The sequence below is a fragment of the Corylus avellana genome, chromosome 8 (genome assembly GCF_965113065.1).
Source record: "Corylus avellana chromosome 8, dhCorAvel1.hap1.2, whole genome shotgun sequence".
In the NCBI taxonomy this organism is placed as follows: Eukaryota; Viridiplantae; Streptophyta; class Magnoliopsida; order Fagales; family Betulaceae; genus Corylus; species Corylus avellana.
In genome coordinates this window covers 6167422-6192853 of record NC_142497.1, presented here as the reverse complement: position 1 = coordinate 6192853, position 25432 = coordinate 6167422, and the positions used below count along the sequence as shown (strand labels likewise).

General features: G+C 35.1%; 1 protein-coding gene across 1 annotated transcript; it reads right to left on the bottom strand.

Moving 5' to 3' along the window:
- Positions 1-5780: 5780 nt before the first annotated feature.
- On the bottom strand, positions 5781-8586 carry LOC132177121 (DNA mismatch repair protein MSH1, mitochondrial-like). The gene is made up of 6 exons (XM_088518711.1): positions 8567-8586; positions 8151-8295; positions 7210-7307; positions 6339-6414; positions 6034-6153; positions 5781-5852 (listed from the first exon to the last, which is right to left on the bottom strand). Exons 1-6 carry the CDS (start codon positions 8584-8586, stop codon positions 5781-5783), a joined length of 531 nt encoding a protein of 176 aa, XP_088374837.1.
- Positions 8587-25432: the final 16846 nt, after the last annotated feature.

Below are 25432 nucleotides of genomic sequence, written 5' to 3'. Positions count from 1 at the left end.
TGAAACAAGAAAGCCACGAGCACACTAATCGGAGATAAAAAAAAAGGAGGGGGGGGGGGGGGGGGTGGGGGTAGGGGAGGAGGGAAAGAGGAAGAACTTTCCCTCCTCCCCAAACAACCACACAACAGGTGGTAAAAAGCCTCAAAAAGGAGGCAAGTTTTCTCTACCTAGAGAGAAGGAAAAGCTTCTCCCACCAGAGAGAAGTTGTAAATTTATCTTTTTATTTATAAGTGATTGCACTTAGCACAAGTAGTGTCGAGTTTGGTAATGCAAGCTTGTAACGAAGTGGGACATTAGTCTACATAATAATTTCACCATTTGATATATATGTTACCTTCTTGGATAAATTCATCATTGGGCGTTTGTATTTTTTTTTTTTTTTTTTGGTTATTTTTAAGTTCAAATGTAAAATAGATATGGATTTCATCTAAAACATTAGGCCTTAAGGAAACACTAAAACAAGCCCAAAACACTAAAAAAAGGTCCAAAGTATTTTCAAAATCGTTTAAAAAATGTCATAATATAGACCAAATAGCCAAATATTACCTCATTTGCGGATAACGGATAATAACTACATTTAATAACCGAAATAATTAGTATTGTGTGGATGCAGGTAATAATCACATGACGCCGATGTGAATACTTAAAAGTGATAATCACTTTATTTATATACAGATGTACATATTGTCAATAATCACATCCGCATCGGCATGTGCGAGACAGATGTGGACAAACATATATGGTATCCCAGCCAATCTTTAATTTACGTAGGAGCTGCTTACAATCATTGATAAGAAAATGGACAAAACATGTCACCCTCACTAACATAAGATTTAATTAATTTGAAAGTGAGTGTTACAACCCAAGTTACCATGATAAAAATAAGGGGAAACTTCATCCGTTCGTAATCTCCCCCCAAAGTTCAAAATACCCCTGTATTTTTTTTTTTAAGGTTTTTTATTCACTTTTTCTTTTCTTTTTCTTTTTCTTTTTTTTTTTAAAAAATCATTGTAACTTAAGGGTAATTTTGTAATGTCATGAAATTTACAAGGGTATAATTATCATTTCAACATTTGACAAACCTTAACCGAAGGGGTGAGATTGCAAATGTTTTAAAGTTCAATACACTCAATTAAGAGTTTTTGAATTTTGAAAAGAGATTGCAAAAACCGTAAAAGTTTAAGAGAATTAAGTAAATTTCACATAAAAATAAGGGTTAAATACAAATTCAGTACCTGTGGTTTGCACCAAAATCAAATAGTCACCTGAGTTTTCAAAAATATCACAAATGGTACATGTGGTAAGTAAATAAACCCACTTGATACCTCCGTTAAGATTCCGTTAAATTTTTTAACAGAATGCTATGTCAACCTTACATGTGGGCACCACGTGGCGTGGTACCTAGGATGCCACCCCCTAGGACCAACCTTGAAAAAACATTTGATGGGGGTAGTTCATGAGGTCATCATCCGTATCGAAGGCATAAATCTGGTGGTTTTGGCTACTAAGACAACGGATAAACTCCAAGTTTACTTCTCTTTGGGAACAATTGAAGAAGACGCAGTCCGAAAGGCTGTAATAAGGGGAATCTACTTTGAATTGGAAAGGCGAGGAAGATAAATTGAGTCTTTGGAGCTGCCTTGGAAAGCAATGATCTGGATCGTATAATTGAATTACTTGAGATTTGTAGTCAATCTGTTTGACGAAAAGCTTGACTGAAATTAGCAGCTTGACCTCCGTATCATTTGTATATATCGGTACGATGGAGATTAAACCCAAGATACCCACAGTGCTCTGGCTGGCTGTCAACTCGGAAGGAAAATCGAATGGTTGGGCCATGGCTTCCACACCATATTTTTTTTGTTTTTTTGTTTAATGGTTTGGCCCTAGGGGGTGGCCGAACCACCCCCTTAGGCCATGGGATGGTTTGGTCACCCCCAGACGGCCACCTTGGGGGTTGGCTGAACCACCCCCTAGGCCATTCGGCCACCCCAACTCTCCTTTCTTTTCTTTTTTTTTTTTTTTTTTAAAAAAATAATAATTAAAAAAATAACATGGCACCCAAAAACTCAAGTACAACGCTATGTGGCGCCCACGTGTAAGAGTGACATGGCGTTTCGTTAAAAAACCTAACGAAATCTTAATAAAGGTACCAAGTGAATTTATTTACTTACCACAGGTACCATTTGTGATATTTTTGAAAACATAGGCTACTTGATTTTGGTGCAAACCAAAGGTATTGAATTTATATTTAACCCTAAAAATAATTAAACCTTCATTGATCTAGTCATAAAGCCAAACTAGTTATCCATCTTCCAAGATCCACGACAGCCAGGGGCGGAACCACCTTAGGCCTTAGGGCATAAGGTGGTCCCCCAAAACAAATAAATTTTTAAAAAAATATATATGTATTTTTTTAAAAATAAATCTTTAAAAATTGATTTTTGACCCTCCAAATAATGTTTCAAAGGTACTTCTAAAACAATTAGTGAAATCTTTTGTATTTTAATTTCTTGCTATTTTTGATTAATTTGCACACGGTGGACCACCCACATGCATCCTGCAAAGTTCTTTCTAACATCTAAGACGAGTTGGGAATGTTGAACCCAAATTAAAGTTCACATAAAACAATTTAGACTTTTTTATTTTCTTTCTGAATTTTTGGTTGTTTTTTTTTTTTTTTTCCCGATAATCGGTTGGTTCAAAATTTTTTTTTTTTCTTCAAAAAAAATTCATTTTGACTTTAAAAGTTCTACTTTTCAATGCAATGCAATATCAAACATGTAAGCAAGCTAGTCTTTATTTTCTTTATTTTCCATTTTCTTTTTTGTCGGAACATATATTACAACAACAAGACATGCACAAGAAATATAAATTAACCAAACAACCCTAAAAAAAAATCTATCTGTTGAAGACAAAAGGCAGAATAATGTTGGGGTAGATGCGTGTGTTTGATAAATATAATGGATTGCATAATATTGCCATCTCTAGCAACCCTTCCACCACTACAAGAAATTCGGTCTTTAGGGGCGACATTATTTGGACGCTAAAAATCCTAAAGTGGACGCTGTTGACAACAACGTCGACTTTTGGACGCTAATGGGTTGGACGCTAATCGTCCGACCCTAATGATCAACTTTGTGATTATCAGCGTCCACTTATAAGTGGACGCTAATGATTACTTTTAGCGTCGACAATGTGGACGCTAAAAGTCGTGAATTTTTGTAACTAAAGTTGAAGTCAACGAAAGGCAAAGTCAACGCTAGTGCTCTACTATCAGCGTCCACTCAAAGTGGACGCTAATGGTGGACTATTAGCGTCCACATGGAGTGGACGCTAATGGTCATTAAAAAAAAAAAACGTACTCATAAAAAAAAATAATAATAAATTAAAAAAAAAACAACCATCATCGTCCAAAGTAGAGTGAACGCAGATGGTTAACTATTAGCGTCCACTTTGTCGACGCTAATGGTTATAAAAAAAAAAAAAAAAACAACCATCAGCGTCCAAAGTAGAGTGGACGCTGATGGTTAACTATTGGCGTCCACCTTAATGGACGCTAATGATTAAAAAAATAACCATCAGCGTCCAAACTAAAGTGGGCGTTGATGGTTGTACTATTAGCGTCCACTATTAAAAAAAAAAAAAAACAACCATCAGCGTCCAAAGTAGAGTGGACGCTGATGGTTAACTATTGGCGTCCACCTTAAAGGACACTAATGATTAAAAAAATAATCATCAACGTCCAAACTAAAGTGGACACTGATGATTGTACTATTAGCGTCCACTATTAAAAAAAAAAAAACAACCATCAGCATCCAAAGTAGAGTGGACACTGATGGTTAACTATTGGCGTCCACCTTAATGGACGCTAATGATTAAAAAAATAATCATCAGCGTCCAAACTAAAGTGGACGCTAATGGGTCTAACATTCTAAAAAAAATAAAACATTATTAGGGTCAATTCAACCCTAATAATGTTTTATTATTATTATTTTTTTTTTTAAAAAAAAAAGCAATTTTAAAAGATGAGGTCATATTCAAAAGATATATCAATGATCCTAATGAAAAGAAACAATAAAAAAGTCATGACAAAAGAATACCAAAAGGGCAACAAAAAGTTTCTAGCAATACATATTGCTTATCAAATTGAAAAATCTAAAGTGAATTGATTACAAGTACAAAAATTCAGTCTGCCGATAAGAGAAATATGAACATTACAATTCACAATGTCCAAAAGAACATGCTCAAAACACCAAAAGGAAGATTTTCTAATTTGTAAAGGATAAATATGAAGATGCACACAATAACGCCATTACCAAGTTGTTTTTCCACTGATCAAGGATAACTCTTTCAAATCAACCATGTCAAAGTTGTAAGAGTACATATAAAAGTGAAGAAATGCAAGAGAAATAAGCAAAAGAACAAATATAGTTAGCAATACAATAGGGCAATAGTCCATATGGTGAATCCATGGCCACATAATATTTACATAGGATAATTAGTTTGTCAATTGAAATGTTACTCAATTTTTATATCATGGTGAACAACTTTGGGTTACAGTGCCTCGTGAAAGTAAGCTAGCCTACATGATTAGTCCATTTATAAACATGCTTTATTCAAGTGGCAAAATCTGAACTAACTTCTGGCAAAAATTTTAGGCAAAATTAGTTCTAATTTAACAGTATCTAAATTTCTTTACCTACTTTTTCTTGAGAAACTTGATGAAAAAAAAAAAAAAAAAAGAGCCTAACTATTATTCTTTCAAATATGGAGATTCTCGTCTCTCATCTTTATAGTGAAGGAAACCAAGTGGCTTATTACTTGCAAGGTTATGACATCTCTTGAAGGAAATAAAATTAGAGAAAATAATTTTTGTAAAAGATTTAGTTAGGATTGTCCTAATGATTTTTATGGGTCGTACTATGCCAAGGTGGTGTTTTACTTAGCTTCTATGTGATTTTTTTGATAAGTACATAGCTTCTATGTGATTACTGTATTGAGGTTTCATGAAAAGCACTAGAGAAACAGAGGACGCACATTCATATTTTTTCCCATAGCCTTCCTCCCTCATAATGCACGGCACATTCATATTTTTTCCCGTAGCCTTCCTCCCTCATATATATATATATATATATATATATATATATATATATATATATATTGTAACCTTGAATACAAAGAGCAAAATACCCACATAACATATTAACCTAATAAGCTCTTCCAACACTCCTCCTCAAGTTGGAGCAGATATATCATATAAGCCAAGCTTGGAACAAATAAACTCTAGTTTCTTTCGATACAAGGATTTCGTAAATATATCAGCTAATTGATCTGCAGAATTCACGAATGGTGTAGATATACCTCAGCTATTACCACAAAATATAAATAGGTGTTACCCAACCTACTACTGATGTCTCTAGGAGGGGTTGTACCAAAGGTTTGAATTGATTCCGGCCTTCATTAGTTTTTACATTTTTTTTAGTGCAGCCACAGCTAAACCAAAGCAGAACCTACTACAACCAATAAATGAGAAAGTAATTGTGTTATTGAACAAACAAAAAATAATTAATTATTTCCAACTCAACAACCCTGAATTTGGCAAAACAAAAAACCCAAAAAGGAGCCCCTTGAGCATTTCCATATTTGCCAAGAATGACAAAGCACCAACCAACTAATCAACCAAAACAAAATAAATAAACAAATAAAACAATAGAAATAAATCACCAACTCCGCTGACTAAGACGCAACCTCAGCCAGTTTACTGTTAAACCCCTATTCTAAATGCTGCACAGGTTAACTACCTTCCTTTCTATGGCAGCAATCTTATCCATACCACATTGTGGACTTCCCTGAACTAAACCAAAGAACTCCGTTCAACACTTGATTAAATTATTAAAACACAATGCAAATGGTGTACTAGATAGTTAATTCAACATCCATTTACATATAAGAAGACTAACATTTCCATATTCCTTAATGCAACAAGAAAAACCCAAGTATAACATCAATGGAAAAGAAAATATATGATACCATTACAGGGCAACCAGCTCTTGGAACGCTATCTGAACGCAGACCTCCAAAAGGATTCAAGCCTGCATATTCAACAAGAACACAAGCATCTATTCCAATGGATTCATAAAATTCCCCAACCTGAAAACACAATCAACCAGAGATGAAATGTAGAAATGAAAAACCAAATACTCATTGACACAAAACTGTATACTATAGACCCCAAAATAGAAAAAATAAATAAATAAATAAAATAACTGCTAAGATCCCATAGGAAAAACTTGAAAAGTAAGGGATGGAGTGCAGAAAAAAGGGAAATAGCATACTCTGCAGAGCAAAACTTCACGTGGAAACCTTGACTTAAACTGCAACATCTCCCAGTTGAGTGTTCCTTCTTTTAGACTAATTTGAGCACAATGCTATGTTAGTTTTATGCAGAAGGAACCCTTCTCTAAGATGCTTTTGAGAGAACTCATAGTATTTGCAATCATGCGAATACCATTAAAGACAGATTAATAAGGCTCAGAAATGTAAAAAATGCTCTGGAAACAGACATTCTTCTACTAAAGGAAAGTAAAGTAAGAAATTATTATATTGGAGCTTACCAAAGGTAACAGACATTCTTCTACTAAGTCAGAAACAGAACATAACAAAACCAGTTTCCCAGAAGCACATAGTGCCCAGGACACTACTATAACCACAAATTCCTGAAAATTTAAGGCAAGATAGTCAATCAATTCACTTGGCTTAGGAATATAGCACGGAATTAATAATCAAAACCGCTGATTGATCTCAAGTCAGACCCCACGAAACACCACAAGTTTTAATCAGAAACCTTAAACCTGTCACTTTTTCAAGATTCAATTTCACAACCAGAAGCATTTTGATAGCTTATCACAAACCCACTATTCAGCTCTAATGCAGCTGCTGACCATTCCAATAATCAAAATTGTATAAGAGCAATGTTCCCAATTAAGCTAATTCAATTTTGCCCCTTGTCTAAAGATGTAAAATAAGAATGATTTCACCGAATATTTACTAAAATTCTAGATGGCAACAAATCATCACACCAATTAACAAAAGCAGGAAAAAGAAAGGACCCATTTTGGCCTCTCTCTTTTTTCTTTTTGGTTTCACTAAATCATAAGCATGCGTGCAAAATATCAATAAGCTGATTGCAACATCATAAGAGCTCACCTCCCATTTCTCAAGTTAACATCCAAGCCTAGCAAATTGGTATATGTAAGCCTTTTAACCAGCTGAACAGTTGAAGGCTTTCTGCACCTCTCCAACCTCTCTACAACAAAGAAACCATGACCATTCAAGATCTTACTTAAAAGTATTCAATAAATTTAGGGGAAACTTCACTTACCCCCTATACTTTTGCGCTTTTTGCAGACACCTCCTATTGTTCAAAAGCTCTTACTTTGGTATATCAAACTTTCGTTTCCTTTCACTATGCCCCTTCCATTAGGATTTTTCGTGAAACCCTAACGGAAGGGTGTGAAATTCCAATCTTGCCCTTATTTTTTATTAAAAAATAATTCTCTTTTTTTTAAATCCTGACCCATGGGTTTACCGGTGGATCTAACCCACCCGTATTGTGACCCACGGGTCATATTATTATTATTATTATATAAAAGAAAAAAAAAATAGTGACATTATTATTATTATTATTATTATTATTATTATTATATATATATATATATATATATAAAAAAAAAAAAAAAATAGTGACCGGGGGTCACTTGTGACCCACCGGAGGGTCATAAGTGACCTCCGGAGGGTCACAAGTGACCACCGGTGACCCCCGGTGGGTCACTTTTTTATATTATTTTTTAATATAATAATTATAATTTTTTATTTATAAATAAGGGTAAATTTGGAATTTTAAAAAAAATTTAGGAGTATAAAGGTCTTTTACTAAATCAAATGTTTGATTTAACTGCAAAAGCTAACGGTAAGGGGGTATTTGAAAGGAAACAAAAATTTGATACACCAAAGTGAGAGCTTTTGAACAATTGGGGGGTGTCTGCAAAAAGCGCAAAAGAATAGGAGAGATAAGTGAAGTTTATTCCACACATATTAAAGAAGCAAGACTATCAAGCAACTTAACAAAAATGCATGAAGTAGCACACCTCCTTCCACCATAGTAAGTGAGAAAGATCCTTATCATTGAGGGCACCATTTAATGCTTTAGATTTCTTGGTGGTTTTTGAGCTTCCCTTCAAAACTTTCTGGCCTTTAAAACAACAAATCCCATCCAACTGTCTGCTGCTGTAGCTTTTTTTTCAAAAAAAAAAAAAAGTCTCATGATTTAGATGTAAATCAAAACAGACAAAAGAAGGAAGAATTGAACATTAAGTACGATCAACAGCCACACCACTTAAAGGTTTTCTTTACCAGAATAGTCTTCAACAATATTGTTGGCTATGGCAATGACAGTCTCATTGTCCATTTTCTAACCGCCAAAACACCAGATCAAGCATTATAATCAATTCATTACACATAATTGATGATTCCCAATGCACTTACTAATTTCAAAAGCAGAAACCTCACAGATATACAGCTCATATTGTTATAAAAATGCCAAGCACAGCAATGCATTTGAGTGGCTTTATTACCCCACCCCTTGGAGGGGGCCTTTTTTGCTTATGGGTCAAGCATACATGGATTATCTCACTTGTCACACAGAAATCCTTATGATACGTTTGGTACACGAAATGAATATTCCATTAGGAAAAAAAATAGCATTTATTAAGAATGGAAGAATGTGAAATAAATAGCCTTGGTGTTAAAGTATACATATACTCTAACACTTGGAATAGACATTCCCTCATGGGCCATGAAAATGGCTATTCTATTCCACATTCTTTCATTTCCAATAAAGCTATTCTTTTTCCTTTTTTTTTTAATGAACTAATCATTCCGCATACCAGACATAATCTTAGTATTACATATAACAGATACTTTAACGTGTAATTTGACGGGGAAACAACATGCTTAAGAAAAATTCAAAAGGGAGTAGAAATTTTGAAACAAAATGCCATTTTAAAGCGCACTTCGCACACATCAAATACACAAAGACCAAAAACCCATTTCTCACACTCATCTACTACATCAATCAAACTTCACAGATTCTACTCCATTGTAACACTTTTTACCCACATGAGAATAAAGATATCCTCCCCCCAATATTCAATACAAATTATTCCTCATGAGAAACAAAGGAAAGAATTTTCACACAAAGTTAGACAAACCATGGCATAAAAAAGCACAAGATTAATAGTTACACAACCAAAAGACACGCAACAGACTATAGCACGCATTAAAATATATATATATATATATATATATATATATAGAGAGAGAGAGAGAGAGAGAGAGAGAGCGAAGAGTCGGTGAAGGCCTGAACTGAATGAGCTGTGTCTAGGAGCAGCAGAACGAAGCAAGAGAGCGAGGGAACGCCACTGGGGAAGCGAAACGACGACGTTTCTAGTTGCAAGCCAGTACATAGTGCAGAGTGGAGTGCTTCTCAGCAAAGCCTTGTATGAAAGCTTTCGTCGGTCAAAGTTTGGGAGAGCAGCGGTAGAGAAATCGAGAGTGAGAGTGATGAGGGAGGTGAGTGAGAGGGGTGTTAGGGATTTTGGTGTTTTGAAGGTTTGGGAAAAAAAAAAGACGTGCTTTATGAAATTTTTGGTCCGAAAATTTCAGATACTGCGCCACTAGATGGCGCTTTATTTTTCGCACTCAATAGGGCTAATGAGCCTCAAAGGGTAATTTTTTTTTTAAAAAAAAAAAATTATACTTATAATTTTTTAATTTGTATTTATTTTATTTATTTATTTTTTTCTTTATTTTCTCTTGTAATATGTTTTTATTATTATAATATTAACTAATAATTTCCGTTTAATAAATTTTTATGATTAAGATCAGTAAGTTGATATTTATTTTATAATTAATTATAAGATCAATACAAAATCTAAAGATAATATAAGATCAATATAACTAATGCACTAAGATAATATAAAAAGTTTCTAGTTCAATTGAATGTTCGATTGAACCTTTCAATTGTATTCCGTTTGATCGATCAATCAAACTAATTCATTAGGATCAATTGGATTTTCGATCAAATGTTTGATCTTATCACGATCAATCAAATTAATTCACTAGGATCGATTGGATGTTTGATCCTAATGAATTAGTTCGATTGGATGTTTGATCGATCGGATTTTCGATCGAACATTTGATTTGATCCTATCACGATCAATTGAACTAATTTGTCAATTGATCGCACATTCGATCAAACTTTCAATGTGTCAAGTTCAGTTGATTATTTGATCCTAGCACGATATATCAGACTAATGCACTATGATCGATCGGACGATTGGTCGAACCTACAATCGTATAAAGTTCGCTTGATCATTTGATTGTATCACTATTGATTAGACTAATCCACTTCGATCAATCGAATTAATTCACTAGGACCGATTGGATATTTGATCGAACCTTCAATTTCAATTATGTCTAGTTTGATCGATAATTGATCCTATCACGATCAATCGAACTAATTCACTAGGATCGATCGAATGTTCCATCGAACCTTTAATTTGTTTGAAGTTTGATCGATCATTTGATCTTATCACGATCGATCGAATATCCGATAATTTATATAAAATAAATAATGACATATTATCGGAGGTAAATTTTTGGGAAATAACATTTTAACGCCAAATCCTAATGGAAGGAGATATTGCATCAAATTATATGTTCGATGAGTCAAATATTAAATATGTTTTTATTATTCAAATATTAACTACAAATTAAAAGTTTATAAATTTTTAGTATAAAAGATCATTAATGTGATATTTATCTTATAATTAATTATTAGCTTAAATTTTTAAGATATATAGTAATTTAACATTTTAACGCCAAACTCGAATGGAGGGGGATATTGCATCAAATTCGATGTTCGAATGGTGAAATTTTCTTGAACTTGTCACTATTGATCTAACTAACATATAAAGATAATACAAAATCCAAAGAGTTTAATAGATCATTTGATCGCATTACGATCGATCGGACTAATGTACTAGTATCGATCAGAATTGATCTTATTAGATGTTCGATTGAACTTTCAATCATGTCAAATTCTATTAATTGTATCATGATCAATATAACTAATACACTAATATAATATAAAATGCTTAGAGTTGAATTGAATGTTCGATCGAAATAATTTTTTATTTTTTATTAGAGTTGAATTGAATGCTTAGAGTTTAATTTTTCATTTTTTAAAATGAAAAATTAATTTTAATTTTATAAAAGTTTTAATTTCAAATTAAGAGAAAATTTATAATTTTATAAAAGTTTTGAGGGTATAAAGGACATTTTATCATTTTTAGATGTTCAATTGAACCTATAATCTTCTAGTTTTATTTGTTTTTAATTTTTTTATTTTTGTACAAGCTCTTTAGCGTCCAGTCAAAGTGGACGCTAATGCTCAATTATCAGCGTCCACTTTGAAAGTGGACGCTTATAATATATCATCAGCGTCCACTTTGAGTGGACGCTATTGAGCTTTTATTTTAATTTTTTTTTTTTTTTTTGTTCAAGCTCTTTAACGTCCACTCTAATGCTCAATTATCAACGTCCACTTTCAAAGTGGACGCGAATAATATATCATCAGCGTCCACTTTGAGTGGACGCTATTGAGCTTTTATGTTAATTTGTTTTTTTTTTTTTATTTTTTTTTTTTGTACAAGAGATTTAGCGTCCACCTTTTGTGGACGCTGATACTAAACTATCAGCGTCGATAATTGTGGATGCTAATACTAATTTTTGTCGCCCCTAACAGTTTTCCCACCTCTATTATAATTCCCGCTAGTTGTTATCTTTTGGGTCGACTATTAGCGTCCACTTCAATGTGGACGCTAATACTCACCTATTAGGGGTGACTTTCAAAAGTCAACGCTAATAGGTAAGCATTAGCGTCAATTTCAGAGTCGCCCTTGATGACTAGATTTCTTGTAGTGATACTTTGGTCTAATTAATCCCCATAAGTTCAGAAAGCTTTATAAATGAGAGGAACAAACTTCTTAAGGCTCTTAGTATCTTTGGGTGAAAAATGATTTTTGAAAAATATTTTATGTATTTTAGGGTGTTAGGTGTGACCAAAAATAATAGTCATCAAAAATATTAAAAGACTCTTTAATTTCCGTAAAATGATTTTCATTTTTTTTTAAATCGTAAATTATTTTTTGAGTTTGAGCATTATATTCTTATTTCGACAAACCTAACCGAAATGTCGCAAGGACCCTGATGGGACGTCGTCGGGACTCCTCGGAACTTGGGTGGGACCTGCCGAGACCCAACTAGGTCACAGTCGAGACCCAATTGGTACCTCGCTGGGACACCGTCAGGACCCCGCCGGGAACTTGTTGGGATTTAGCCGAGTCGCCACTCGCACTTTGCCGAGACCTAGTTGGGACATTCTCGGAACCCGATCGAGACCCCCAGTGGGAACACGATTGGGATTCTCTAGCATCCGGCCAAGCCACAATTAGAATTTAGTCGGGACTTGGTCGGGACACCATCGGGGTCGGATTGAAACCTCGTCAAACCCGATCGGGACTCGCAGGACTCGACAAGGTCAATGTCGAGACTCGGTTGGGACATTATTGTAATTTAAATTTTAATATGATTGAATGAAAAAAATATATATATATTAAAAAAAAATCTGATTTTCCGTCCAAGCCAAACACCGAGAAATATTTTCAAAAAAGAATAAATAATTTACAAACAGAATATGTTTTTCTCAAATTCGATTGTGTTCCTTAAACATGTACGAAATGCATGTGTTTTCTTTCTTTCTTTTTCTTTCTCAAAAAGCATGTGCATGTTTTTTTAAATATGATTAATAGAGTCATTGTAATTGTGTGTGTGTGTGTGTGTATATATATATATTGTTGTTTGGAATGTAGTAAATTGAAGCTATTAAAAAGCCTTCAAAGAAGAGAATTTCACATTGAAAAAATAGAAAGTCAAGTTAACATTTATAAGGCCCAACACACATTAAGCATTTGCTTTAAAGCAATGCTTGGGTGCACAAAGTGCGTGCGTGGCAGTGAATTGTAGGGTTCCTTGATGGCGCACTTCTACTAAGATTGCAATGATCAGTTCATGACATTTCAGTTTTGGACGATCGTGATCATTCGATCTAGTGGTTTATCTTAACCATATAATGCTTCTAACGTAAATCCAACGGTCTAATTTACTGGACAATTAGCAAAGTCAATTGTGAGATCAAATTAAGTTTGATCTAACATATCGTTACTAAAAATTATGATCTAATAGTTATAATTAAGTAATGGGAAAAATACATTTTACCTCCCAAAATTTCAATCAATTTGCAATTAGGTTTCCAATGTTTACAAATTGGCAATGTACTCCAACAAAGTATCAGAAACTCGCAATGTGACCTATCAATCAATAATTTCCGTTTTTCCTTACGGAAATTATTGAAAAGACCTAATTGTCCCTATATTTTTGAAAAACAAAAACAAAAAAATAGAAGACTCGTTGGGGCAGGTTGGGAGTTAAATGGCCGCTGTCGTGAAATAATAGAAGACTCGTGGAAAGGGAATCTCAACCACACAGACGCGTGGCTCACTTTGACGAGAAAGATGGAAGCTTGTAAAATGGTCCTTGTTGAGATGGCAACGGGAGGAAGTAAGCAAGCCGAACAAAATATTTGGGGAGCAATGCAGAAAACTGGCTGACCTTCAAGGTGGAGAAAATGATCCGGATGGTGGACAAACAATTGCAATCCAAAAGGAGTTGAAAATCCAGCTGGAGCAAGAGAATTTGAAGTGGAAACAGCGCGCAAAAATGGATTGGCTCAAATTTGGGGATTGCAACTCCAAATTTTTCCATGCTTGCGCGAACCACCGACGGAAGGTAAATAAAATCCATCAAATCCAGGACGAAAGAGGAGAATTATGGAAGACTTAGGAGGAACTTAAACGAGCCTTTGAAAATTATTTTGCAAAGTTATTTGCCACGAGGGGTACTGCACATTATGACGGATGTTTGGAGGCGGTAGAGGAGAGGGTGACGGAATCAATGAACGAGTCGCAAATGAAACCGTTTGGGGAGGACGAGATTAAGGAGGCTCTTTTCCAAATGGCCCCCTTAGAAGCTCCAGGTCCTGATGGCTTCAATGCTGGCTTTTATCAAAAGAATTGGGACATTGTGGGCCCTGAGGTTTGCAAATCTCTTCTTTTCTCTCTCAATAATGCTTTTTTGGATAGCTCAGTAAATGCCACGTATATAGCCCTTATTTCTAAGACATTAAACCCCACTTGTGTCTAGGAATTTAGACCGATTAGCTTGTGTAATGTCCTGTACAAGATTTTGACGAAGGTTTTGGCTAATCGGTTAAAAGGGATTTTACCTAGTCTTATTTCACAGTATCAGAGTGCTTTTATCCCTGGACGCCTGATCTCAGACAATATTTTGGCTGCGTATAAAACCCTTCATACCATGCCAACCCGAATGCGGGGTAAGAAGGGCTACATGGCAGTTAAAATAGATATGAGCAAGGCTTATGACAGGGTGGAATGGGGATTCTTGGAGGCGGTTATGGGAAGAATAGGTTTCACACCCCTGTGGATAAAACTTGTCATGATGTGCGTCTCTTCAGCAAACTATGCAATTCTGGTTAATGGGGTACCTTCGGGTAGGATTTTGCCAACCCGGGGAATCAGACAAGGCGACCCTCTATCTCCTTATTTATTTCTGATCTATGCTGAGTCTTTAAGTTCGTTACTGTTAAAGGCGGATAGAGAGGGTGGTCTAGAAGGGGTGCCTACTTCTAAAAGGGGGCCTCGTCTAAATCATTTATTTTTTGCTGACGACAGTTTACTATTTTGTAAAGCAAATTTGGGTCACTGGACTCGCATTTCTAGCCTTCTCCACAGCTACGAACGAGCCTCAGGACAAAAACTGAATCATTCCAAGACAGCCATTTTTTTCAGCCACAATACTCCTGGAGATATGAGACAGAAAATTCTTTAGGTGGCAGGAATTCCAAGCTCCCAGAAATATGATACCTATCTAGGTTTGCCAGCCTTGGTGGGCAAGTCCTGGACTAAAGAATTTAAGGGGATTATCGATAGGGTGTGGAAAAAATTGCAAGACTGGAAACTCAAACTTTTATCCCAGGCAGGGCGGGAAATTTTACTCAAGGCAGTAATACAAGCAATTCCAACCTACTGTATGAGCGTATTTAGGCTCCCTGATTCATTATGTTCCCAGCTTAACTCTCTTATGCAACAGTTTTGGTGGGGCGCGTCAAGCATACATTGGATGAGTTGGTATAAGATGGGTTTCCCTAAGTCTAAATTCGGGATGGGGTTTCGGGATTTTAGATGCTTTAACAAGGCTTTCCTTGCCAAACACTGTTCGCGGTTATGGCGAGAGCCGGATAGTCTAGTCGCTCGCATCTTGTCGGCAAAATATTATGCTCATAGTTCTATTCTTGAGACAAAAGTGGGGTACAAACCATCCTATGCCTGGACGAGCATTTTAGGTGCATGTGACCTGTTGAGAGAGGGCCTTTTTTGGCGGATTGGCAATGGAGAAAATACGAAGATTTGGGGAGATAGATGGTTCCCTCGTCCAACCACCTTCTCTATCCAATCCACCCCTCAGATTCTTGAGCCGAGAGCAAAGGTTGCAGAACTCATTGATAGAGATCTTCAAGGGTGGAACAAAGGGTTGCTTGAGAGGGTGTTTTTCCCGGGAGAGGTTGAGGCCATTCTGTCTATTCCCGTTAGATTACACTGCACTGATGCAATCATCTGGAGGGAAAGTCCTAATGGTCTATTCAGCGTAAAAAGTGCTTACCATGTGGCCATGCGGAAGGAAACACAGGAGCAGGCGAGCAGCTCCCATACCGCATTTTTCAAGAAGCTGTGGGGTATCTTATAGGGTCTAAAAATCCCCAACATGGAGAAGAACTTTCTTTGGAGAGCTTATCATGAGATCCTGCCAACCAAAGTGAATTTATGTCGAAGGAAGATCGTAGGAGATGCGCTGTGTCCAGTGTGTGGGAGAGAAGATGAGACCAACTTCCACATCTTGTGGGATTGCCCATCGGCGAGGGATGTCTGGAGTGCTAGCTTGAAAAAATTCCAAAAAAGCTCCCTAGGCGGTCCAACTTTTGCACAGGTGATGGAGGAATTATTCAAGAGCTGCGGAGAAGAAGAACTATGTTTGTTGCAGGGATAGCACGGAGAGTGTGGCATAGGAGAAATGAGCTTGTCCATGGAGGTCTTTTTCTTCATCCGGATGCACTGATTCAACAGGCCAATATTGTTGTCCTAGATTTCTCATAGGCAAATGCCAGACTCGCCAGTTCCCTTTCAGATTTCGAAGAACCTGATGGGGGTCATGGTGTTGGGTAACCTTCGGGTGGCGCATATCACGGCCTACATTCCATCTGGGAGAAATTTGATTGTTATGGAATAGGATGGTGTTTTAGAATGCTGATTAGATTTTGTCTTGAAGGAGTGTTTTGTATTCCTGATTCGTGATTATCAATAAAGTCTTCCTTTAGCAACAAAAAAAAAAAAGTTGTGTGTGTGTGTGTCTATATATATATATATATATATATATATATATATATATATATATATATATATATATATTGCTGTTTGGAATGTAATAAATTGAAGCTATTAAAGAGCCTTCAAAGAAGTGAATTTCACATTGAAAAAATAGAAAGTCAAGTTAACATTTATAAGGCCCAACACACATTAAGCATTTGCTTTAAAGCAATGCTTGTGTGCACAAAGTGCGTGCGTGGTAGTGAGTTGTAGGGTTCCTTGATGGCGCACTTGGAACTTAGATTGCAATGATCAATTCATGACATTTCAGTTTTGGACGATCGTGATCATTCGATCTAGTGGTTTATCTTAACCATAGAATGCTTCTAACGTAAATCCAACGGTTTGATTTACTGGGCAATTAGCAAAGTCAATTGTGAGATCAAATTAAGTTTGATCTAACATATCGTTACTAAAAATTATGATCTAACAGTTATAATAAAGTAATGGGAAAAATACACTTTACCTCCCAAAATTTCAATCAATTTGCAATTTGGTCTCCAATATTTACAAATTGGCAATGTACTCCAACAAAGTATCAAAAACTCGCAGTGTGACCCATCAATCAATAATTTCCGTTTTCTCTTACGGAAATTATTGAAAAGACCTAATTGTCCCTATATTTTTGAATAACAAAAACAAAAAAAAGTTTAAAAATTGAAAATTAAAAAGCAAAAAAATCGGGGGAGACCGTACCCACCCCCTTAGGCCATTTGGGGGTGGCCGAGCCACCTCCTTTGGCCATTTGAGGGTGGCTCGGCGCTGCCCAAAAGGTTTGGGGGGGTTTCGGCCATCCCCATTTGGCCCATTTGGTCACCCCCAAAATTTATTTTTTAATCTAATATTTGTTTATTTAATTAGGGGCAATTTTGAAAAGTTTAGACAAAAAAAATGCACATGCTCAAGATGTGAGCAATTTTCCGTCAAATTAGATGAAAATTGCTAACGAATGGGGGTCGGATTGGGAATTTGATGCTTTGATGGGATATATTGCCAATTTTTAAACATTATAGGTCAAATTAAAAATGGGGAAAGATTTTGAGGGTGTAAAGTTTGTTTTTTCTCTTAAATAGTCGTCGATAATATTTTTAATATAACGATCATAATTAAGTGTTTATTAAGAATTGACGGTCAAATTTAATGACTATATATATATATAATAGCCGATCACTCTTTAGAGGTAGTTTAGAATTGCGACAAGCGTCCTTTTAAAATTTTATTGCACCAATCAGTGCATAGCCACCGGTTTAAATATATACAATATATACAATATATAAATTCCTTAATAGATCAACTATTATTAATGTTCAAATCAAATAAGGAAACAAATAAATAAAAATCAAATTATACAATAAATACAAATCAAATTATATTGAGGAATTAACATTTACCAAATTATACAATAACGTTTTAACTTTTTCTTCTTCTTTTTTTTTTTTTTTTTTCGCTCGATTCTCTCTTTCCACGTCTCTCTCCCCCTGTGGGATCGACCTCGCACTTGCATCCCAATATTGCAAACGATTCATACACTTATAAGTATTTAAAATTTTCACAATAGTTGCCATCACAGAGATAATACCAATCATAAGAAGAAGAAAAAAGTGAGACAATGGACAACTGATTGCCATGTTCATTGACCCAAAAAAACACAATTGGCTGAAAGATAAAACTTGAAGAAAATAAATAGAGAGAGGCATCAAGTTCTAAAAGTAAGCGTAAATGAGAATAGGAACTTATAGATGTCGAGTGAAGAAGGGAGCTAGGAACTAAAAGGAAAAAAGAAACGAGTATTGACCACCGATATAAAATTCAACCTGATGCAGCCAGTATACATAGATCCAAGTCTTTCACTTTCTACCAATAACATACCTACTACACCTATAAAACATAATGAGCCCCGCACTTGCTAGGAAAACACCCAACCATGCAAAGAGACCATAGTCTGCAGTCAATTTCGACAAGTTTGATGCTGCAGTGAAGGTGAAGAAACAAACCATGGTTAGTATGATCATTACAATAAAGAAATAGTTCTATTTTTTTTACACAGAGCTTAAAATATTCATAAAACAAAAGCAAAGATCATAGAAAATTTTGTTGCTGAAACACACTGGTTCAAGAACTGAAATGTAGATTCTTGCTGACAAATTACATACAGTTTGCCATAGGGGGTTTGAGACAGAATTGCGAGGAGAAGAAGCAATGCAGTTGTACTCTGTTAACTGGGATATTGGCAAAAGAGAGATTGGCAACAGACAACAATCTCTCCTCCCAGTTATTCACTCATATAAAATCAAACTCCCAGACAACAATAGTAACTCATTCACTCTTATAAAATCAAATTTCCCACCTTATGGAAGCAACTTTCCGACTAAATAACCATGACCATGGTTATTTAGTCGTGAAGTCTCTTCCATAAGGAGCGGAAGTTTGATTTCATAAGGGTGAAGAGGTGATTATTGTTACCAACATCAAAGCCAGAGTCCTCAAATTCAGGATCATACCGCCCCTTAGCCACAAACACCCCAAGAAACACAAGAAGAAAGGAAGCCAAGAAAGATCTTGAAATCCCCATTATAATTATAATTATATATAATCTTATATATATCAACACTAGTGTGTTAGGGAGGTGAGAATTTAAAGATGGTTGTAATAACAGGTTGGACACCAACCTTTCAACCTTTGATCTTAGGTTCCTAAAACACACATTAATCACCAACCAAACAAAGAAGGTCGGTTGGGAATTAAGTCACTATTTCAAGAAACATGACCAATTTTCTAGAGAATGTTGTTGGACAACTTATATTTTATAGGATTAATTGAAATTAGGTTTGATAACTAGTTATCTCAATTCTCTTATAAATATGAGTCTTTTGTATTGTAAAATTATCAATTAAATAAGAGTATAATGTAGCTTTTAAAATTTTATTATGTTATAGACGGAATTATGTAAAATCTTTATGTTTATTTTATTTTATTCTGCTATTGTTTTATATATTCATTTGATTATGTCTTCTTTCAAATCGTTCATGTGTCCACATTACAAAATGATTGCAATCTTTTGTTTGAGAGAGTTCAGGAAAGAAATGAAAAAAATAAAAATAAATAATTGTTTAGAAAATTCCAATTAACTTCGGCCCTCTTCTGTCTTTTTTGTATTGTGGGCAGATGGTTGACGAACATGCATCAATATCCACAATACTCTGGTCTAATTAATCCCCATAAGTTGAGAAAGATTTATAAATGAAAGAAACAAACTTCTTAAGGCTCTTAGTATGTTTGGGTGAAAAATGATTTTTGAAAAATATTTTATGTATTTTAAGGTGTTAGGTGCGACCAAAAATAATAGTCATCAAAAATATTAAAAGACTCTTTAATTTCCGTAAAATGATTTTAATTTTTTTAAAAATTGTAAATTATTTTTCGAGTTTGAGCATTTTATTCTTATTTCGACAAACCTAACCGAAATGTCGCAAGGACCCTGCTAGGACGTCGTCGGGACTCCTCGAAACTTGGTTGGGACCTGCCGAGACCCAACTAGGTCACAGCCGACACCCAATTGGTACCTAGCTGGGGCACCGTCAGGACCCCGCCGGGAACTTGTTGGGATTTAGCCGAGTCGCCACTCGCACTTTGCCGAGACCTAGTTGGGACATTGTTGGAACCCGATTGAGACCCCCAATGGGAACAAGATTGGGATTCTCTAGCATCCGGCCAAGCCACCATTAGAACTTCATCAGGACCTGGTCGGGACACCATCGAGATCGGATTGAAACCTCGTCAAACCCGGTCGGGACTTACAGGACCCGACCAGGTCAATGTCGGGACCCGGTTGGCACATTATTGTAATTTAAATTTTAATATGATTTATTAAAAAAAATATATTAAAAAAAATTGTGATTTTCCGTCCAAGCCAAACACTGTGAAATATATTCAAAAAAGAATGAATAATTTACAAATAGAATATGTTTTTCTCAAATTCGATTGTGTTCCTTAAACATGTACGAATGCAAGTGTTTTTTTTTTCACAAAAAAAATGTGCATGTTTTTTTAAATATGATTAATTGGGTAAGAGCCTTCAAAGAAGAGAATTTCACATTGAAAAAATAGAAAGTCAAGTTAACATTTATAAGGCCCAACACACATTAAGCATTTGCTTTAAAGCAATGCTTGGGTGCACAAAGTGCGTGCGTGGCAGTGAGTTGTAGGGTTCCTTGATGGCGCACTTGGAACTTAGATTGCAATGATCAATTCATGACCTTTCAGTTTTGGACGATCGTGATCATTCGATCTAGTGGTTTATCTTAACCATAGAATGCTTCTAACGTAAATCCAACGATCTAACGTAAATCCAACGATCATGATCATTCGATCTACCTTACACTCAAACGTGAGTTTCAACGTTTGAAACTTCAAAAGCTCTTTTACTACCATTTTACCAAACGACCGTATTTTGGCTAAAACGAGCTTTTGATGCTCCAAACGTGCGTTTTGCGTCTGCAACCGCAGACCCAAACAGGCTCGAAGAGCCTTAAGAAGTTCGTTTCTCTCATTTATAAAGCTTTCTCAACTTATGGGGATTAATTAGACCAGAGTATCGTGGATATCGATGCAGGTTCATCAACCATCTATCCACACTACAAAAAAAGAAAGAAGATGGCCGAAGTTAATTGGAATTTTCTAAACAATTAACAGTTTTTTTTCTTTTTTTCTTTATCTTTTTTTTTTTTCATTTCTTTCCTGAAGTCTCTCAAACAAAGGATTGCAATCATTTTTTAATGTACACATGAACGATTTGAAAGAAAACATAATCAAATGAATATATAAAACAATAGCAGAATAAAATAAAATAAACATAAAGATTTTACATAATTCCGTCTATAACATAATAAAATTTTAAAAGTTACATTATACTCTTATTTAATTGATAATTTTACAATACAAAAGAGTCCTATTTATAAAATAATTGAGACAAATAGTTATCAAACCTAATTTCAATTAATCCTATAAATTATAAGTTGTCCAACAACATTTTCTAGAAAATTTGTCATGTTTCTTGAAACATGCAGTGACTTCTCAACCAACCATCTTTGTTTACTTGGTGATTAGTGTGAGTTTGAGGAACCCAAGATCACCAAACACACACTAATCACCAAGCAAACAAAGATGGTTGGTTGAGAAGTTACTGCATGTTCCAAGAAACATGACCAATTTTCTAGAGCATGTTGTTGGACAACTTATATTTTGTAGGATTAATTGAAATTAGGTTTGATAACTAATTATCTCAATTCTTGTATAAATACGAGTCTTTTATATTGTAAAATTATCAATTTAATAAGAGTATAATGTAGCTTTTAAAATTTTATTATGTTATAGACGGAATTATGTAAAATCTTTATGTTTATTTTATTTTACTCTGCTATTGTTTTATATATTCATTTGATTATGTTTTCTTTTAAATTGTTCATGTGTCCACATTACACAATGATTGCAATCCTTTGTTTCAGAGAGTTCAGGAAAAAAAAAAAGAAAAAAAACTGTTAATTGTTTAGAAAATTTCAATTAACTTTGGCCCTCTTCTTTCTTTTTTGTAGTGTGGACAGATGGTTGATGAACATGCATCAATATCCACGATACTCTGGTCTAATTAATCCCCATAAGTTGAGAAAGCTTTATAAATGAGAGGAACGAACTTCTTAAGGCTCTTAGTATGTTTGGGTGAAAAATGAGTTTTGAGAAATATTTTATTTATTTTTGGGTGTTAGGTGCGACCAAAAATAATAGTCAACTAAAATACTAAACAACTCGTTAATTTCTGTAAAATGATTTTTATTTTTTTTTAAATCGTAAATTATTTTTCAAGTTTGAGCATTTTATTCTTAATTCGACAAACCTGGAATGTCGCAAGGAACCTCCTAGGACGTCATCAGGACTCCTCGGAACTTGGTTGGGACCTGCCGAGACCTAACTAGGACACAGCCGAGACCCAATCGGTACCTCGCAAGGACACCGTTAGGACCCAGCTGGGAACTTGTTGGGATTTAGCCGAGTCGCCTCTCGCACTTTGCCGAGACCTAGTTGGAACATTGCCGGAACTTGAACTAGACCCCAATGGGAACACGATTGGGATTCTCTAGGATTCGACCAAGCCACCATTGGAACTTCGTCGGGACCTGGTCAAGACACCATCGGGACCGGATTGAAACCTTGTTGAACCCCAATTTAACCACACTTTTCAATCGTACCAAACGGAGTTGTAGTAGAGGCTCACACAGATTCGCCACGCTTTCCATTGCGTACTTCGCTGTATATGGAAGAGACTTCATGACTAAATAACCATGATGGTTATTTAGTCGTGAAGTCTCTTCCATAAGGAGCGGAAGTTTGATTTGATAAGGGTGAAGAGGTGATTATTGTTACCGACATCAAAGACAGAGTCCCCAAATAATTAAGAACATTGTAGGATCATACTGCGCATCAGCCACAAATACTCCAAGAAATACAAGAAGAAAGGAAGCCAAGAAAGATCTTGAAATCCCCATTATAATTATAATTATATATAATCTTATATCAACACTAGTGTGTTAGGGAGGTGGGAATTTAAAGAGGGCTGTAATAATTGGTTGGACACCAACCTTTAAACCTTCATTCTTGGATTCCTCTAACACACACTAATTACCAACCAAACAAAGATGATCGGTTGAGAAGTCGTCACTGCATGTTCCAAGAAAAATGACCAATTTTCTAGAGAATGTTGTTGGACAACTTATATTTTATAGGATTAATTGAAATTAGGTTTGATAAATAGTTATCTCAATTCTCTTATAAATATGAGTCTTTTGTATTGTAAAATTATCAATTAAATAAGAGTATAATGTAGCTTTAAAAATTTTATTATCTTATAGACGGAATTATGTAAAATCTTTATGTTTATTTTATTTTATTCTGCTATTGTTTTATATATTCATTTGATTATGTTTTCTTTCAAATCGTTCATGTGTCCACATTACAAAATGATTGCAATCCTTTGTTTGAGAGAGTTCAGGAAAGAAATAAAAAAATAAAAAATAAATTAAATTAAATTAAAAATAAAAATAAAAAATAAAATAAAAAAACTGTTAATTGTTTCGAAAATTCCAATTAACTTCGGCACTCTTCTGTCTTTTTCGTATTGTGGACAGATGGTTGACAAACATGCACCAATATCCACGACACTCTGGTCTAATTATAAATCCCCATAAGTTGAGAAAGCTTTATAAATGAGAGGAACGAACTTCTTAAGGCTCTTAGTATGTTTGGTTGAAAAATGATTTTTGAAAAATATTTTATGTATTTTTAGGTGTTAGGTGCGACCAAAAATAATAGTCAACAAAAAATATTAAAAAACTCTTTAATTTCTGTAAAATGATTTTCATTTTTTTTTTTAAATCATAAATTATTTTTTGAGTTTGAGCATTTTATTCTTAATTCGACAGATCTAACCAAAATGTTGCAAGGACCCCACTAGGACGTCATCAGGACTCCTCGGAACATGGTTGGGACCTGCTGAGACCCAACTAGGACACAGCCGAGACCCAATTGGTCCCTCGCTGGGACACCGTCAGGACCCTGCTGGAAACTTTTTGGGATTTAGCCGAGCAGCCGCTCGAACTTTGCCGAGACCAGGTTGGGACATTGCCGGAACCCGATCGGGACCCCAGTGGGAACATGATAAGGATTCTCTAGGATCCGTCCAAGCTGCCATTGGAACTTCGTCGGGACCTAGTCAGGGCACCATTGGGACCCGATTGAAACCTCGTCGAACCCGGTCGGGACTCGCAGTACCCAACCATGTCAATGTCGGGACCTGGTTGGGACATTATTGTAATTTAAATTTTAATATGATTGACTGAAAAAAAAAATATATATATATATATATATATATATTAAAAAAAATTGTGATTTTCTGTTCAAGCCAAACACTAAGAAATATTTTCAATGAAATCATTTTCAAGAATATTTTCTGATAAAAAATATTTTACGTCGAAATGAACGAAGCCCAAATTAATTCAAGCTACATTTTGGTGAGTGCTTGCGTCAGAATAATTGGCAGCATTCATGTTACTAATTAGTTTTTGAATACATGTAAAAAAAAAAAAAATCTATTCTGCATGTGGTCAAGTAGTGTTGGACGGTTACTGCGCCCACATTCAAAAAATGCAATAAAATCTCTTATTCTTTTTTCTTTCTAATCAAGTAGAGAAAGGGCTACAATTGATCGAAATATTGAAAATGGGTGAGCTTCCTTACAACAAACCCAAAAACAAAAATCAATATTGCAAGAAAACAGATCAAAGTAGGAAATGAGCCAAACAAATGACTCGGTCCTCTCCAAAGGACTGCACAAAACTATTACTAAAGAAAAAAGAGTATAGGAAGAGTTACGAACCTTAAGAGGTTCACCAACCCTAATTACAGGTAAAAGAACCTTAAGATGTCCAAACCCATCTACACCGCCGCCACATAACTCCTCTAACCATAGGAAGGAAGTTAACGTAAGAAAGACACTCTCAAGAACCGAAGAGAATGGAGTACTATCTCTGGTAGTACTAGTCTCCACAACAAAGAACCTTAAGAACAAAGAGAGACTAAAATCCACAAAACCCAAACAAAACAGCAAGAAACACATGGAAATAAAGAAGAAGAAAAAAAGGGAAAAACAAAAAACAATACGAGTGGAAAAACAATAAAAAATAAAAATTGTATAAACAATA